Source organism: Cetorhinus maximus, unplaced genomic scaffold, assembly GCF_964194155.1.
Source record: "Cetorhinus maximus unplaced genomic scaffold, sCetMax3.hap1.1 HAP1_SCAFFOLD_948, whole genome shotgun sequence".
NCBI lineage: Eukaryota > Metazoa > Chordata > Chondrichthyes > Lamniformes > Cetorhinidae > Cetorhinus > Cetorhinus maximus.
Genome location: NW_027596890.1, coordinates 2,501 through 19,634, shown reverse-complemented (window position 1 = coordinate 19,634; position 17,134 = coordinate 2,501). Strand labels below are relative to the sequence as shown.

At 54.1% G+C, this 17,134-nt stretch overlaps 1 protein-coding gene across 1 annotated transcript; it reads right to left on the bottom strand.

The window, feature by feature from the left end:
• Positions 1-10,740: 10,740 nt before the first annotated feature.
• On the bottom strand, positions 10,741-16,066 carry LOC144675333 (TSC22 domain family protein 1-like). The gene is made up of 2 exons (XM_078536167.1): positions 16,014-16,066; positions 10,741-11,019 (listed from the first exon to the last, which is right to left on the bottom strand). The coding sequence occupies exons 1-2, from the start codon at positions 16,047-16,049 to the stop codon at positions 10,798-10,800; spliced, it is 258 nt and encodes an 85-aa protein (XP_078392293.1). The 5' UTR covers positions 16,050-16,066; the 3' UTR covers positions 10,741-10,797.
• Between the last annotated feature and the right edge of the window lie 1,068 nt (positions 16,067-17,134).

The following is a 17,134-nucleotide window of genomic DNA, read 5'->3' as shown; positions in this document are numbered from 1 at the left end:
CACGGCCCTCGGAGTGAAGAAATTTTGCCTCATCCTCAGACCCCTGATCCCAGGATTCTACCCCTTAATTCTGGACTCCCCAACCCGTGGAAGACATCCGGTATCTACCCAATCGAGCTGCTTAACAGTTTTACAGGCTACGATGAGTTTCATTGCAATGGGAGTTGCAGTTACAATGATGGACTTAACCTTACCCCGCTACAGATTACGTGACCTCTAAATCTGGTCATTTGTCAGGCGGGCACCAGAGAATCGCCGTGGAAGTTTCTGGATGGTCGTAAAAACTCGACGGGCTATTGGTCCTTCAAGGAAGGAGAGCTGCCGGCCGGGCAGAAAATATTGGGAGCTGGAAATCCCGCTTGGGGACAGGGATTTCCAGGTGCCTTTGATGAGACCAGGCCCAATTACACGTGAATTGCTTCTGTTGAAGCAGAATTTGTTTTAAGGACAACCTCGCACTTCAGGAATCAATCGTCCGTGTTGCTATTGCGACACCTTCAAGATAAGCCCTGATTCCTATCAAGGACCTAACAGTGAATCTGTTTAACTGAAGGGGAATTCCAACAGCTCTGTCCTTCCCCCACCCGGTGATTCACCATCTAAAGTACAGCTTCACTTGGCGCCTACCCGCTCACCATGCCTGCACCCTGCTGCTCCCAGATAACTTACTGTGGCAAAGGGCAGGCCCATCATGGTGACGGAGAATCTGAACGATTCTGCGGAAGGGGGCACGAGGCAATGGGGAAAGGGAACAGGCCCCAGTCCCGGGGGTAAGGGAACAGGCCCCAGTCCCGGGGGGTAAGGGAACAGGCCCCAGTCCTGGGGGTAAAGGAACAGGCCTCAGTCCCGGGGGGGAAAGGGAACTGGCCTCAGCCCCGGGGGTAAAGGAACAGGCATCAGCCCCAGGGGTAAAGGAACAGGCCTCAGACCCGGGGGGGAAAGGGAACTGGCCTCAGTCCCGGGGGGAAAGGGAACAGGCCTCAGCCCCGGGGGTAAAGGAACAGGCATCAGCCCCGGGGGTAAAGGAACAGGCATCAGCCCCAGGGGGAAAGGAACAGGCCTCAGTCCCGGGGGGAAAGGGAACAGGCCTCAGTTCCAGGGGGAAAGGGAACAGGCCTCAGTTCCAGGGGGAAAGGAACAGGCATCAGCCCCAGGGGGAAAGGGAACAGGCCTCAGTCCCAGGGGTAAAGGAACAGGCATCAGCCCCAGGGGGAAAGGGAACAGGCCTCAGCCCCGGGGGTAAAGGAACAGGCCTCAGCCCCGGGGGGAAAGGAACAGGCCTCAGTCCCGGGGGGAAAAGAACAGGCCTCAGTCCCAGGGGGAAAGGGAACAGGCCTCAGTCCCAGGGGGAAAGGAACAGGCATCAGTCCCAGGGGTAAAGGAACAGGCATCAGCCCCAGGGGGAAAGGGAACAGGCCTCAGCCCCGGGGGTAAAGGAACAGGCATCAGCCCCGGGGGGAAAGGAACAGGCCTCAGTCCCAGGGGGAAAGGGAACAGGCCTCAGTCCCAGGGGGAAAGGGAACAGGCCTCAGTCCCAGGGGGAAAGGGAACAGGCCTCAGTTCCAGGGGGAAAGGAACAGGCCTCAGTCGCGGGGGTAAAGGATCAAGCCTCAGTCCCGGGGGTAAAGGAACAGGCCTCAGTCCCGGGGGTAAAGGAACCGGCCTCAGTCCCGGGGCTAAAGGAACCGGCCTCAGTCCCGGGGGGAAAGGAACAGGCCTCAGTCCCGGGGGGAAAGGAACAGGCCTCAGTCCCGGGGGGAAAGGAACAGGCCTCAGTCCCGGGGGGAAAGGAACAGGCCTCAGTCCCGGGGGAAAAGGAACAGGCCTCAGTCCCGGGGGAAAAGGGATCAGGCCTCAGCCCCGGGGGGAAAGGAACAGGCCTCAGTCCCGGGGGAAAGGAACAGGCCTCAGTCCTGGGGGGAAAGGAACAGGCCTCAGTCCCGGGGGGAAAGGGAACAGGCCTCAGTCCTGGGGGGAAAGGGAACAGGCCTCAGTCCCGGGGGTAAAGGAACAGGCCTCAGTCCCGGGGGGGAAAGGGAACAGGCCTCAGTCCTGGGGGGTAAGGGAACAGGCCTCAGTCCCGGGGGGGAAAGGGAACAGGCCTCAGTCCCGGGGGGGAAGGGAACAGGCCCCAGTCCATAAGATTTGGACAGGCCTCAGTCCACGGAATTATAACCCTGTGTCTTTAAGACCACAAACCACCCTTCGGAGCGCGAAAGGGGATGGGACGTAAAGCTGATGTTAAGCCTGATCCCGTCAGCTTCCCCACAGGTGAAAATTGTTTCTCGAGACGGTTTTCTCTGGAATGGGGAAAAATTTGACGGGAATTAAGTGCGGCACAGAAAAATGACAGTGCACGCAAGACATGTAACACTTTGCTTAGGTGCGTGTCCCCTAACCCAGGGGTGAGAGCCAGAATGACTCCATGTCTCAATACCCAGGTATTGCAGCTCCATCGTAGCTCTGACTCCTAACGCATCTCCTGAGCAGCTGGCTCTTCACCGCCGTTTCTGAGGGAACAGGATACTTCTTGCGGCTGCCCAACCTAAATTTTGGGGGCAGTGCTGTTACGGCGATTAGTCATTCAGGTCAAATTGGAAATCCAAGGTCCGGCCGACAGCGCAGGAATGACCTGGACATCCCACCGAAACAGGGATCGTGCAGCGAACTGGATGGACGAGCAGCGTGAAGGGTGCCTGGTTGGTCAGGAGGGCAACGGGAGGACTCCCCGATCTTCGCCTCCTGTGCTCGCTGACCCACGTAGGATTCCGGTCCGGCAACCACTCCGTTTTAAAAAAATCTAATTTCCTGTTCACAAACCCCTCCATGTCCTTGCCCCACCCTCTTCCCCTTCCCATCTCTACAACCCTCTGCCCTGGGTGCGATTCCGGCCTCTCGAACATCGTCTGATTTCCATCGCTCCACCGCTTGGCACCCTGAGCTCCGGAATCCCCTCCCTAAACCGCTTCGTCCTCCTTTTCATCCACTCCCTTAAAACCGACCGGTTTGACCCGGCTTTCGGTCGCCTGTCCCCTGACATCTCCTGACGTGGTTCGGTGTCAGATAATTCTGTCCAATATTCACTCCTGCGAAGCACTTGGGGACTTTTTTAAAAAAACAAGACTACATTCATCTCGCACTTTTGATGCAAGGTGTCGCGGTCGTTTATGTGTGGAGGTGGGTGTTTCACAATTTTGTAGGGTAGACAAACAGAACGGCACTGGGCAAGGAGGGGAAACCGATTTGGGGCTGGGGGGGCTTTGAGAAACGATTTCTTGTTTAATGTCAGCGAGGGAGATGGCACATTGGAGGTGGGAATTTCCAGAGAATAGGGGATGGTCGTGCTGAAATGATAGTCTCCACTAAGAAGGGGAGGGGGGGGAAGAAATGCATTTAACAGACAAATGTATGAGGGAGAAAGGATTGGAAGGATATGCTGTTGGGGTGAGTGAAGAGGCTCACTTGGAGGGTAAACACTAGCAAGTATGGACTAGTTGGGCCTCAGGGCCTGTTTCTGTGTTGTAACTACCTAATGGAATGGTGTGATCATTCACCGAGGGAAACTAACGGGGGGGGGGTGGGGAGACGAAAGCGTAAGGACCTGGGCATCAATTTTTTTGAGGCGGCAGAGGTCGGTGGATGAGGCTGACGGGCACATGGGACTTTGGGTGGGCGCAGGCCCAGGCTTTGAGGAGACGTAATCGGGTGGATCATCGAAGCAGCGGGAACAGTAGTGAAGTCAAACGATCAACCCTGTGGGTCGGAGTCTCTCAGCTACCGGCGAGCGTGGCCGATGTTTTTGGAGGTGGCACTTTGAATAGCGCTGTGGGGTCCTCATGGCTTGGGTGAATTTGGGGAGGCGGCGGGGGGGGGGGTGGTGGGTGGTCGGGAGTGAAGGTTGGCGGCAGCTCATTTTAACATCGCAATGCACCCCTCCCTCAGCGACTGAGGGCCAGCCCACGTTATGAAGTCAACAGCAGAGAGCAGCAATGGGGCATCCGAAGCCCGATTCTAGTCGTCTTCGAGAAGCTGGTGGCCGCTGACGATCGCAGTTTGATATCGTTGATCTGGCCCCTTCGGAGGGCGATTAAGAATCAAGCACATCCGAGGCGGGTGGGTCTGGAGTCACACGCAGGGTCCAGACTGAGTCTACCCTAAAGGACACTGGCGGGCCGGTTGAGTTTTTAGAACAACCTAGCAGCTCCGTGGTCACTTTTACTGAGGCTGGTGGAGTTGGGGGTTATCAGATCAGCCCATGACCTCACTGAATGGCAGGGCAGACCTGATGGGCTGAATGGCCTACTCCTATGGTCATATAACAGCCCCCACCCGCCCAACCCCACCAGCTTTTTTCAACTATTTTTCTTAAAGAAAATTAAAGTTAAAATGCTTTGGCGGGATTTACAACACGCTGTCCAGAGGATAAATCCGGCCATCTGGATTTCTAGTCCAGTGACGTAACTGTCTTATTTCTCATCTATTCATTCAAGGCAGAGTTAAGACAGGGTTTTTGATTGACAAGGGAGTCAAGGGGCAGGGGGGTGGGGGTAACGGGGGAACAGACAGGAATGTGGAGTTCAGGCCACAATCAGATCAGCCACGTTCTTGATGAATGGTGGAGCAGGCTAGAGGGGGCCGAACGGCCTTACTCCTGCCCCCAAGTCCGAGGTTCCCAACCTCGAGTTAGTTGCCTTGGGAGGCGGTGCTTCCAACTCACCGGCTTGCTGGGTCACTTCGGAGGTCACAGGTCAACCCCGCAGGGTCAGGTGAGGTAGCGGGAATTTGGCATTTCTCTTCCCGTGGGGGAGGTCAGTGAGCCAGTTGGGGTTTTTAATTCACCGCCCCCCAAACCCACCCACCCTTCCAAACGAGAACCCGGCTGTTTTCACCGTGGATGCTGATTTTTCAAGCGGGTCAGGTTTACACAAACCAGTTCACAACCGACTGGGGTTAAGATTGGAACGTGCGGCCCCAAGGGGACAGTACACCCGGGGGGGGGGTGCAAGGAATAACCGGGGCATTGCAGCTGGCTGTGAGGGCGGGGTGGCAGTCAGGGTGTTTAAAAAAAGGACTACGTGGGCCAGAAAAGCCCATTCCTTGACCTGGCAGGCTCTACGTCTCGAGCCCACAGGTCGGAGGGATGAGAATGTTTTTATTTACCCAGCCAGTTATGAAGATCTGGAGCACAGTCCCCGAAATGAGATTAAACAGCAGCTTTTCGAAAGGGGAGTTGGATAAGTACTGGGAGTGGGACTGGGGCGAATCGGAGGGCACTGTCAGTGGGCAGGCACAGACACAATGGGCTGAATGGCCTCCCTGCAGCAACCGCTGAGGCTCGACTTCTTCTTCCGCTTCCAACTGAGCCCACACAGAAAAATCCATTTAAGGGGGAGTGGGATAGGCGCACGAGGGAGGAAGCAGCAGGTTACCTCGACGGGGTGGGGTGAAACAGGAGGCCAGTGTGAGGGACAAACACCGGCCTGGGCTAGTAGGTGCCGAATGGCCTGTTTCTGTTCCGGTGGGGGGGGGTGGGTGGGGGGAAGTTTCACACAGAAACCCAGAGGGTCTCGGTTGAACTTCCCAAGGTTGTGTGTGGTGGGGGGGAGTCGACGGCTCCGGTTCCCATTCCCGTCAGTGTTGCCGGGCGACCGTCAGGCCGGTCCGGTCCGCACCCTTGCCTTTCCTCTTCCCTCGTCCCTCCAGCAGAGCCATGGGAGCAGAGTTCCGTGGCTCACGCCCAGAGAGCTGCAACGGGAGAGAAGCCAGAGCATTGGCTTAGCCTCATTGTGCCTCAAGGCACAAAATGCAAAGGGCAGGGTAGCGTTGAGGGGGGGGGGAGGTGGCGTGGTTAGAAACTGTTAATGTTGCAGGGTCACCGCCAATGTGCTGTGTCACTTCACGCCCCCAGGTTTTTACTCGGTAAACCAACCCCACCCTTCCAGGCTGGCCTGTGGGTACCAGAGGTCAGTCAGTGTCTTGCTAATCTCTCTCAAAACAAGGATCCCAGTTGAGGTCTCCTGTACCTGTAGGTGGCCCCACCAGAGGTGGCCCCCACCAGACAAAGGTGGCCCCCCCCAGACAAAGGTGGCCCCCCTCAGACAAAGGTGGCCCCCAAATGCAGCCCCGTTGACATCGGGGTCCACCGCCTACCCCTCAGGCTCTGAGGGGCCGGGAGGAGGGAGGATCTGGGGAAGCAAACTAAGACGACACGTACGACACTGAATGAGCTGGGGACAAAGCTCTTTTCCAGTTGAAAGGAATGCCACACACACACGCACACACACACACATACACGATAACACTACTCTCCACACCAGGTGCCCCTTGCTTTTGTGCTTTTTCACTTTTAATTACGAGTTTTTTTTATTGAATAAAAAAAAACAAAATTATAAGTTGGCAGAGCTAATAAGACGCTGTGGTGCACGTGGGTTTAGATACAGCGCGTTATCAATTGGCTAGATCAGGCCCAGAAACGGAGCAGAAATCACAGTATAAAGAGAGGCAGCAATCTCAATATCCCCTCCACCAACCACCGCCACCCCCCCCCGCCCCCACCCACCCACCACTTCTCCGCAATAATCAGTCAAGGGGACATTGAAGAGTGGGGAGGTGGGGTCTGCGGGCTGGGGGGGTGTTATTTTAATAAAAGGATCTTGTAACTCAAACCACAGCTCTGTCTAAGTTAGATAGACGTGGCTGCGGGGTGAGACAAGCGGCTATTAACTCTGGTAAATAAAATGCCAAGCTCCCTGCCGATGGCACACGGGGTGGAGGGGTGAAATATCAATGGTCTCTGCTGTTGGGTTTTGGTCAATAATGAGAGGTCTCCAGGGTTCCCAGGTCCCGACGGGAGTGCTGCACCGGTACCCATGTTATTGGAGCATCACCTCACTTCAGGGCAAGGACAGATGTTCCGGGAGTGGGGGGTGTTCAAACGGTTTAAAAACCACTGGGATATCGCCTTTAAATAGCACCAGGAATATCCAAAACGTGGGGCCCAGCAAGGGTGGGGGGGGTTTCTGAAGCTATTTCTGAACAGGCTGGAGCTATGTTTGTTCCATGTCCCCTAGGCCCACCGCCATCCTTACCAATTGTCCTGCCCACCTTCTCCCATCCATCCCTCTTGCCCACCACCCCCCACCCCCCACCCCCGCACCCTGTGTGTACACTGCCCTCCTTACCCCCTGCCCCCCTCACACTCTAGTTATCCCGTCCGCAGAATGCACCCAACCCAACATTTGGGACCGCCCACGGTTTAACCAGGCAATTTGTAAAGGAAATAGCTCCTCCCTCTCTCCGCACCAGCTGGGGTGGTGGGGGGGCATCAGCTAAACTCTGTTCTCCACCCACCCCCACTCCTCTGTCTGTCACCGAAGCTGGTTAACCCATTCCATCGTGCGTGTTAACAGATGTAGTGGGACTGCCACTTCTTTGCTGGGCCAAGTCAGGCTTCCAGGGCGCAATAAAGGTGGGCGCTTGAAGGGCGGGGGACTTGAGACGGTGGGGGGGGAGGGAAGATACTGGGGGAAAGGCAAGGTCCAAACGAGACAAGGTCCAAGCAGAGAACGGATACAACCCCCTTCCTCTGCCACACCACCACCAACACCCCCTCCCCACCCAAGCGCAAATCACATGTTGCCTTTGTCCACCCCCAACCCATCGAGCAGACTAGTACTCGAGTGAGGTTCAGTGGCCCCCTTTCATGCACACAGCCTCAAGATTCGGGCTTGTCACTTGCCCTGGTCTGGTTGGGAGAGCTGCTGCACCCAGCTTCTCACCTGGCCCCCTGCCTACTTTCGCCTGGCCCAAATACAACAGGCGACTTCAAATTAAGAGAGTTTTAACTTAAAATTCTTGAGAGAAGCTTTTATCTTTTTAAAAAAAAAAAGTTTTTAGTACTCTCTAAAAAATGCTCTTTCAACCATTTGTAAATATTACAAATTTTTGCAGGATTCAATTCCATCTCCTACGAAATCAAGTCAGTGATTATTCAAAATGAACAAGTCCAAAAAAACAAATGAGAAAGGCTGAAAACGTGGCTAAGATGCTTCTCCAGAACACAACAGATTGCATTGCCTAACATATTGATTCCTCGACCAATTTAGGCTATAGCTTTGTAAACTAGACACAGTGTCGAGAGAGGGGGAGGGAGAGAGAGACAGAGGGAGAGAGACAGAGAGAGGGAGACACAGAGAGAGAGACACAGAGAGAGAGAGAGAGAGAGACACAGAGAGAGACAGAGACACAGAGAGAGAGACACAGAGAGAGAGACAGAGACACAGAGAGACAAAGAGAGACAGAGAGAGACAGACACACAGAGAGAGAGAGACAGAGAGAGAGAGACACAGAGAGAGACACAGAGACAGGGAGAAAGAAAGAGAGAGAGAGACAGACAGACAGAGAGAGAGAGAGAGACAGAGAGAGAGAGACAGAGAGAGAGAGACAGAGAGAGAGACACAGAGAGAGAGACAGAGAGAGAGACACAGAGAGAGACAGAGAGAGAGACACAGAGAGAGAGACAGAGAGAGAGACACAGAGAGAGAGACACAGAGACAGAGAGACACAGAGAGAGACACAGAGAGAGACACAGAGAGAGAGACAGAGACAGAGAGAGAGACACAGAGAGAGACACAGAGAGACAGAGAGAGAGACACAGAGAGAGAGACAGAGAGAGAGACACAGAGAGAGACACAGAGAGAGAGACAGAGACAGAGAGAGAGACACACAGAGAGAGAGAGCGCGTATGTGTGCAGAAGAACTGATTTAATTAAAGCTGGTGCTGCTTTATCTCTGAAGCTCATGGGTGTGTTTTAACCTCTTTACCTGCTTCATGACCACGTCCACGGACCCTCAAGATTCTGCCCTTTTCCTGCTCCTCCTCCCTGTGGATGCCCACAACCTTCTCACATGTCTCTCTCCCACCCGCCACGTGGGGGGGTTTGGGAGTGTGGAGGGGGGGGGGGGGGGTGGTGCAGTCGGGGAGGGGAGAGCTTGATGGGGGTGCACGAACTAACCTGACGCCTTCCCGCCCACCTCACTCCCCACCCGGCCCCCTCGTGCCTCACCCACCCAGCCTCCCCCTAAGCCCCGTCCCCAACCCCCTCACGCTCACTCAAAACCCCCCCCCACCCCCCCCGACACTCACTTGCCGGTGAGGCGAGTCATAAGCTTTGCCAGGCGCTTTCGCTTCAGCCACGCTGACGTCCAACGCCCCCCTCTCCGCGTGTGTAAGATTCGCTGTCACTGACCTTCACACGCGCTGGGGGGAGACCAAAGCAACACTGGGGCCCTCGAGCGAAATACTGGATCGGGGGGGAAAGCCGGGGGGTGGGGGTGCTTTTCGAGACACTTTCCAGCCACTGCTCCGCGTCCCCATTCAGGACAAGGGCAGGAGGCAAACCCAGAGCTGGCCGGAGTTTAAATAAAGCAGGTGTGAAAGGGGAGGCGGGTGCAAAGATATTTTGCGAGGCGTTTGTCTAAGGAAGCGATCAGGCTGGTGCCGGCTTGCGAGGTAAAGCAAGGCTTCTCGTGTCAATAAAACAAAAAGCATTGTGCGCAGCTTCACTGTTTCCTGTTGCTACCTCATCCGTCAAGGACGATTCCTGTGCAACTACATTAGGCTGGGGGGGTGGGGAAAGAGAGGGGGCGGTGTTACCCGTACGAGTTGCAACTTGAAGGGGGGGTGGGGGGAGGCAGTGGGAGGTGGAAGAGGAGGGGGGAGCCCCTCCTCCCCACCCCGAAAACGGCTTCAAGTCTCCCGTTTGCCCCCACGGGATGGCTCACTTTGCTCCCACTCTGGGTTGAGGGGAGTGAGTAAGAAAGAGAGGGAGAGAGAGAGAGAGAGAGAGAGAAAGAGAGAGAGAAAGAGAGAGAGGGGGTGAGTAAGAGAGAGAGAGAGAAAGAGAGAGAGTAAGAGAGAGAGAGAGAGGATGAGTAAGAAAGAGAGTGAGAGAGAGAGAAAGAGAGAGAGAGTAAGAGATGGAGAGTAAGAGAGAGAGGCGGAGAGTAAGAGAGAGAGAGAGTAAGAGACGGAGAGTAAGAGAGAGAGACGGAGAGTAAGAGAGAGAGAGTAAGAGACGGAGAGTAAGAGAGAGAGAGAGAGAGTAAGAGACGGAGAGTAAGAGAGAGAGAGAGATAGAGTAAGAGACGGAGAGTAAGAGAGAGAAAGAGAGAGAAAGAGAGAGAAAGAGAGAGAAAGAGAGAGAGAGAGGGGGTGACTAAGAGAGAGAGAGAGAAAGAGACGGAGAGTAAGAGAGAGAGAGAGAGAAAGGGAAAAGTCAGGATCACCAAAACCAGCCTCTGGGTAAGCTTAGCTCCTTCCCAACTCCCGGACATAACCCCCGCCCCACCGGGTCCCTCCCCAACCTTTTAAGACCTTGTATAAAAGCAGCACCCCCCACCCTCACAACCTCTCTCCTCCCTTCCACTCCACTGCCCCCCCACCCTGCACCCCGCACCCCCCCCCGCCCCACTCTAACATCGCCCCGCACGCACAAGTCTTATTAAAAAAAAAAGGCAGCCATTGCCCAGTTAGCAGCATCACATAAAGATCAGTCTGTTTATAAGCTCGGATCCCACCGGCTCGGTGCTGGAGTGTCGGCGCCGCCAGGAGGCCTCCCTCCCCCGGCTGTTTTACCCGCTCGCTCTCGCTCTCTCTCTCTCGTGTAGTGTTTAAGGGAGGGAGGGAGGGAGGGAGGGAGGGGGGGGGGGGGGGGAGGAAGAACCCCTTACCCACCCCCCCACCACCCCCTCCTCCTCCTCCCACTCCGCCACGCAGCGTTTCCCTCTCCTTCCTGTTCAGGTGGTGCTGGCGGGTGAGGAGCCCGAGGTCCCGGTGTTGCCCCCTGAGCTCCGCAGCTGAGCCTGGAGCTGGGAGAGCTGGTCTGAGTTGGCCAGTGACTTCAGCAGGGTGTTCTCCCGCTCCAACAGCGTGTTGCGCTCGATGAGCTCCTTGATCTGCTCCTTCAGCACCTCCACCTCCTCGCGGACTGCGTACATCAAGTGACTCTTGACCAGGTCCTACGGAGCATGAAGGGGGGTTGGTGGGGGGGAAGGGGTGGAAAGAAAAGAGACTCTCAACTCAGAAGTCACACAGAGAGCAGAAGCACCAGGCCATAAGGTTCAACACATCCCCACACTGACATTCATCCACAAGCCCTTTCCTCTAAACCCAGGGGCTTGCAACGCTGAAGGGCCAGGGTGGCGAGGATCCGGGAATCAAATGCCAGCCCCCTTAATGACGTTACTGGATTGTCATTAAAAACCCAGCTGCTGTGGTTCACTCATGTCCGTCAGGGGAAGGAAATCTGCCGTCTGCACCCGGCCTGACCCACAGGTGGCTGCAGGGCCACAGAAACGTGGTTGATTCTTAACTGCACGCCCCCAGCCCCCCGCACCGAAATAGCCAAACAAGCCATCAAGTCGCGACAGAAAGTACCACCTGTGGTACCGACTCGAGGCAGGCTGCTGAGGTGGCACACCGTGGTATTGTGACCGGGCTAGTAACCCAGAGACCCCCAGGGTAATGCTCTGGGTGGGGGGAAACCCGGGTTCGAATCCCACCACGCCAGATGGTGGAACTTGAATTCAATAAAGAATCTGGAATTAAAAGTCTGATGGTGACCACGAAACCATTGCCGACTGCGGTGAAAACTAACGCCCTTTAGGGGAGGGAAATCTGCCGCCCTTACCCGGTCTGGCCTACATGTGACTCCAGACCCCCACAGCAAATGTGATTGACTCTTAAATGCCCCCCCTCTGAACAAGGCCAGTTAGGGACGGGCAATAAATGCTGACCTAGCCAGCGACGCCCACATCCCACCAATGGATATTTGCGGCTTCCCACTCAAGGCTTCGATTTTAACATCGTAATTGCGAGAAAGTATCACATCATTAACAACATTTAAAAAACTTTCAGTTCTTTTTCATTGATATTGTTATTGGTATTCGAGTCATTGTGGCTCTGTTGCTTTTTTGATCAAATTCAGCACTGCTTTAACTACCCCTCAGCAAACCATTCTTCTACACTCAACACCATTACCTACAAACTGTGCCTCAAAAATAATCATCTTAAATAAACATTTATTGCTGACAAATGGGAGGTCGAATCTGTGCAATGAACGCTTAAATTTGTCTTTACTTAAAATGCTAAAATGCAAGTGGACAACCTGGACATAAACAGTTTCATCAGTGCGACAGAGAGAGAGAGAGAGAGAGAAAGAAAGGGAGGTAGTGGAGTGAGAGAAAGGGAGAGAGTGAGAGAGGGGGAAAGAAAGGGTAAAGGGAAAGAAGGAAAGGGGAAGAGGGAGAGTGAGTGAGTGAGAAGGTGAGAGAAGGGGGAGGGAAGGGAGATGGAGAAAAGATAGAAGGGGCAAGAGGAAGGGAAGGAGAGAGGAGAAAGAGTGAAAAGGAGAGAGGGGAAGAGAGATGGAGGAAGAGTTGGAGAAAAGGGGAGAGAGTGAAAAGGAGAGAGGGGAAGAGAGATGGAGGAAGAGTTGGAGAAAAGGGGAGAAAGAGTGAAAAGGAGAGAGAGGGGAAGAGAGATGGAGGAAGAGTTGGAGAAAAGGGGAGAAAGAGTGAAAAGGAGAGAGAGGGGAAGAGAGATGGAGGAAGAGTTAGAGAAAAGGGGAGAAAGAGTGAAAAGGAGAGAGGGGAAGAGAGATGGAGGAAGAGTTAGAGGAAAGGGGAGAAAGAGTGAAAAGGAGAGCGGGGAAGAGAGATGGAGGAAGAGTTGGAGAAAAGGGGAGAAAGAGTGAAAAGGAGAGAGAGGGGAAGAGAGATGGAGGAAGAGTTGGAGAAAAGGGGAGAAAGAGTGAAAAGGAGAGAGGGGAAGAGAGATGGAGGAAGAGTTGGAGAAAAGGGGAGAAAGAGTGAAAAGGAGAGCAGGGAAGAGAGATGGAGGAAGAGTTGGAGAAAAGGGGAGAAAGAGTGAAAAGGAGAGAGGGGAAGAGAGATGGAGGAAGAGTTAGAGAAAAGGAGAGAAAGAGTGAAAAGGAGAGGGGAAGAGAGATGGAGGAAGAGTTGGAGAAAAGGAGAGAAAGAGTGAAAAGGAGAGGGGAAGAGAGATGGAGGAAGAGTTGGAGAAAAGGGGAGAAAGAGTGAAAAGGAGAGAGGGGAAGAGAGATGGAGGAAGAGTTGGAGAAAAGGAGAGAAAGAGTGAAAAGGAGAGGGGAAGAGAGATGGAGGAAGAGTTGGAGAAAAGGGGAGAAAGAGTGAAAAGGAGAGAGGGGAAGAGAGATGGAGGAAGAGTTGGAGAAAAGGAGAGAAAGAGTGAAAAGGAGAGGGGAAGAGAGATGGAGGAAGAGTTGGAGAAAAGGGGAGAAAGAGTGAAAAGGAAAGAGGGGAAGAGAGATGGAGGAAGAGTTAGAGAAAAGGGACAAGAGGAAGAGGAGAAATAATGAAGAGTGGGAGGGGGCAGAAAGTGAGAGAGCAAAAGCAAGAAACGGAGAGGGAGGAGGAGAGGAGGAAAAATAGAGCGAGGAGGGAATCTATTTATTCCACGTTGATCTTTTTTTAACCTTATAGCTCACGGACTCGGACTGCGATCTCGCGATTTGTCCGACGCTCCGGAGCCGATACCCTCCTTACAGCCTCAGGTTCCGCGAGGGCGTTACACACAGGTCATTGTGACCAGTTAGTGGCAGTGAACCTACATGATATCCTTGCTCATCAGGCATCCTCGCCGAATGGTGCCAGTCTGAAAGTGACGGGCATAAAGCAGGTCCCAGGGGAGTACGATCACGGACTCTCCTCTGCCATTCCCTTCCGAAGCAGGCTGGGTTTTACAGCAGGCTTGCAGGCTCTGCCCCTTATATAGGTGGATATTATTACTCCTGGGGGGGGAGCCAATCGGGTGCGAGGATGTGCTCGCAGGGTGGTTTCCTGTTTGTGTGGCAGCGCCTCGCAAGATCATCGAAAATAACAAACTCAGCTGCTCAGGCGAGGAGGAAGCGCTGACCACAGGAGTCGCCTCGCACTGCGACACTCCGGGCTCTGTCTGTGTGGGGGGGGGGGTGGGGAAACAGCGTCAGGAGGTGGGAGGCGTGTGCTTTCAGGGCTCAGGCGTGGCTGGCATTCTCAGGTGCTGCCTTAAGGTCGTCGGTTGCCTCTACGCGCGGGTTCGCACCTCACTCAGGTCCGACATTCAATCCGCCAACCTTATTTTTTTTTTTTGGTTAAACCGAGCGAATCTTCTCAGGGCTCTCTGACTTTGGGAACGAAGGGAATCTTCTGGGGATAGGGATAGGGTGGAAAATGTGGAGCTGAGGGTCAACGGTCAGCAGTTTTTTTTGAATGGCGGCAGAACAGGCCAACTCCTGCTCCTATTCCTGACGATCAGGCACAGGGGTCAAGGGGCTCACCCACCCACCCACCCACCAAGCTGTATCGGGCAGGTCAGAGCCTAGGGTCACTTTTCTTTCTCTTAGCTGTCTTCAACGAGCGGAGTTTGGGAAAGGTTCCCACCACGCCCCCCCACCCATTACGTTCATCCGTAAGGTGGTTCACCTCGCTGGGCGTTGGCACTCGAGCTCCGCTGCAGGGACCTCGAACCTGACCCGCCGCTGAGGGAGGTGGAACAATCGATCGCCTTTCACAGCCTCAAGTCACCCCCCCCGCAAAACACCTTACCAGCCAATGAAGTGTTTTGAAGTGTAGTCGCTGTTTTAGTGTAGGAAGCGCAGCTGGCAACCTGCACACAGCGGGTTCCCACAAACAGCAAGGTTCACGGGGTGTGGGATTTGCTGGCCGGGCCCAGCATTTATTGCCCATCCCCAAATGCACCTTGAGAAGGTGGTGGTGGTGGTGAGCTGCCTTCTTGAAACGCCGCAGTCCATGTGGTGTAGGTACACCCACAGTGCTGCTAGGGAGGGAGTACTAGGGTTTTGACCCAGCGACAGTGAAGGAATGGCCGATATATTCCCAAGTCAGGATGGTGAGTGGCTTGGAGGGGAACTTCCAGGCGGTGGTGTTCCCATGTGTCTGCTGCCCTTGTCCTTCTAGATGGTAGAGGTCGTGGGTTTGGAAGGTGCTGTCGAAGGAGCCTTGGTGAGTTGCTGCAGTGCATCTTGTAGATGGTACACACACTGCTGCTACTGTGCGTCGGTGGTGGAGGGAGTGAATGTTTGTGGATGGGGTGCCAATAAAGCGGGGCTGCTTTGTCCTGGATGGTGTTGAGCTTCTTGAGTGTTGTGGGAGCTGCACTCATCCAGGCAAGTGGGGAGTATTCCATCACACTCCTGACTTGTGCCATGTAGAGGGTGGATAGGCTTTGGGGAATCAGGAAGTGGGGAGGTGATGACGATAATCAGATTTTCAGTGATGTTGAGTGAGGGATAAGTATTGGCCTGGACACCAGGGAGAAGCCTCCTGCTCTTCCATGGAATACTGGCATCTTTTACACCCACCTGAGGGGACAGATGGGGCCTTGGTTTCACCAGAGGCAGCACCTCTGACTGTGCAGCACTCCCTCGGTACCAGCACTGGGGGTGGGGTGTGTCAGCCTTGGTTCGTGTGCACAAGTCACTGCAGTACAGGGACTGGAACCTACAGCTCTCTGACTCCGCAGCGCGAATGCTACCTGTGGAGCCACGGCTGACAACGAATAGCGCTGCGGTGTTGGAGGGGATGTCCTTCGGATTGGGGGGGGGGGGGTTAACGCCGGGCCCTCCACCTGCCTGTTGTATAGGGTGTAAAAGGTTCCAGGCCACTGTTTGAAGGTGAGCAGGAGAGCGCTCCCCACTACCCCTGGGGCATTGTCCGTTCCTCAACCAACACCAACAAAAGCAGACGGGCTGCTGACTTTCATCTTACTGCAGTTTGCCCTGGTGAGTACACAGTCAGAACGTGCACACCGATTGCTGCACCTGACTACAAAACAACAGAAACCATGCCCCCACCCCCGAAGGAACGAAATGGGCTGTGACGACACTTTGGGACATCCTGGAAGGTGAAAGCTGCTAGATCAATGCACTGTTTTCCCCCCATGCTGCACTTACAAAAAGGCTCATCCTTACCATGGCTTGTTCAATCTTGTTGTCAATGGCGACCATGCTGCTGCTGGAACCACTAGGGAGAGAAAGGAGAGGGGGAGTCAGTAAGAAAGCAGAGAGTAAGGGTGACACAAGGAGCATCTCTGCCAGGCGCAGAAACACACAGTCCACCAACAGGAACTGGTCACAGGAGCAGTGAGCCAGTTATACATTCACACGTTCAAATCAGTACCACCTTTGACGCAGGGGCCACCCACCGTGGTCCAATGGGTAGACTATCGGAGCCACAAATACAGGGGCTCATTTCAATTCTAAAGGAGGGGGCGTTTTTCTTCAGCTGCACACCTGGAACACGGGAGTGCATTCAGTGGCCCTGAAAGGAGGGCAGGACAGAGTCGTGGTGCGGGTACCAGTGCTTTACTTTGATGGAGAAACGGTGGCGTAGCGGTATTGTCATTGGACTAGCCTTCCAGAGGCCCGGGGTAATGGCCCCGGGGCGGGGGGCACGGGTTCAAATCCCACCACGGCGGCTGACGGAATTTAAACTTGACGAATAAAATCTGGAATTGAAGACTAGCCTCAGGTGACCACGAAACTATGAACCCTTGACCTCTGGGGTGACCAATGAAAGCATTGTCAATTGTCATTAAAAAACCCATCTGCTTCACTGGTGTCCCCTTAGGGAAGGAAATCTGGCCTGGTCTACACGTGACTCCAGACCCACAGCAGTGTGTGTGTGTGTGTGTGTGTCTGTTGACTTTTAACCCCCCTCTGAAATGGCCGAGCAAGACACTCAGTTCAAGATCAGCTAAGGGTGGACACTAAAAGCTAGCCTTGCCGGTGACACCCACATCCCATGAAAGTACTAAAGAAAAAAACACTCTAGCGGGTTAGGTTAGGTCAGTGCTGTGTGCACATTATTCTGACTGAACTGAACACAAACAACAGGCACTGTAGAAAGAGGAATTAAACTGCTTTGCTAAAATCAACATTGGCAGGTGAAACATCTGATACCAAGAACTATCTGACTTCAAGGTGAGAATATTATCTACTATCTTATATATGTGGTTAATATATAACAGGGATATCATTAAAGCTGACAGAAAAATATTTAGATGGTTTGTAACCAGCCCAATGAAAATGAT

What these genes read in the sequence shown, in the direction of transcription:
- LOC144675333 (XM_078536167.1), bottom strand. Translation starts at nt 16,049, where the DNA reads ATGGTCGCCATTGACAACAAGATTGAACAAGCCATG. An exon ending in ACAAGATTGAACAAGCCATG is followed by an intron (nt 11,020 to 16,013) that starts GTAAGGATGAGC and finishes CATGCTCCGTAG; the next exon opens with GACCTGGTCAAGAGTCACTT.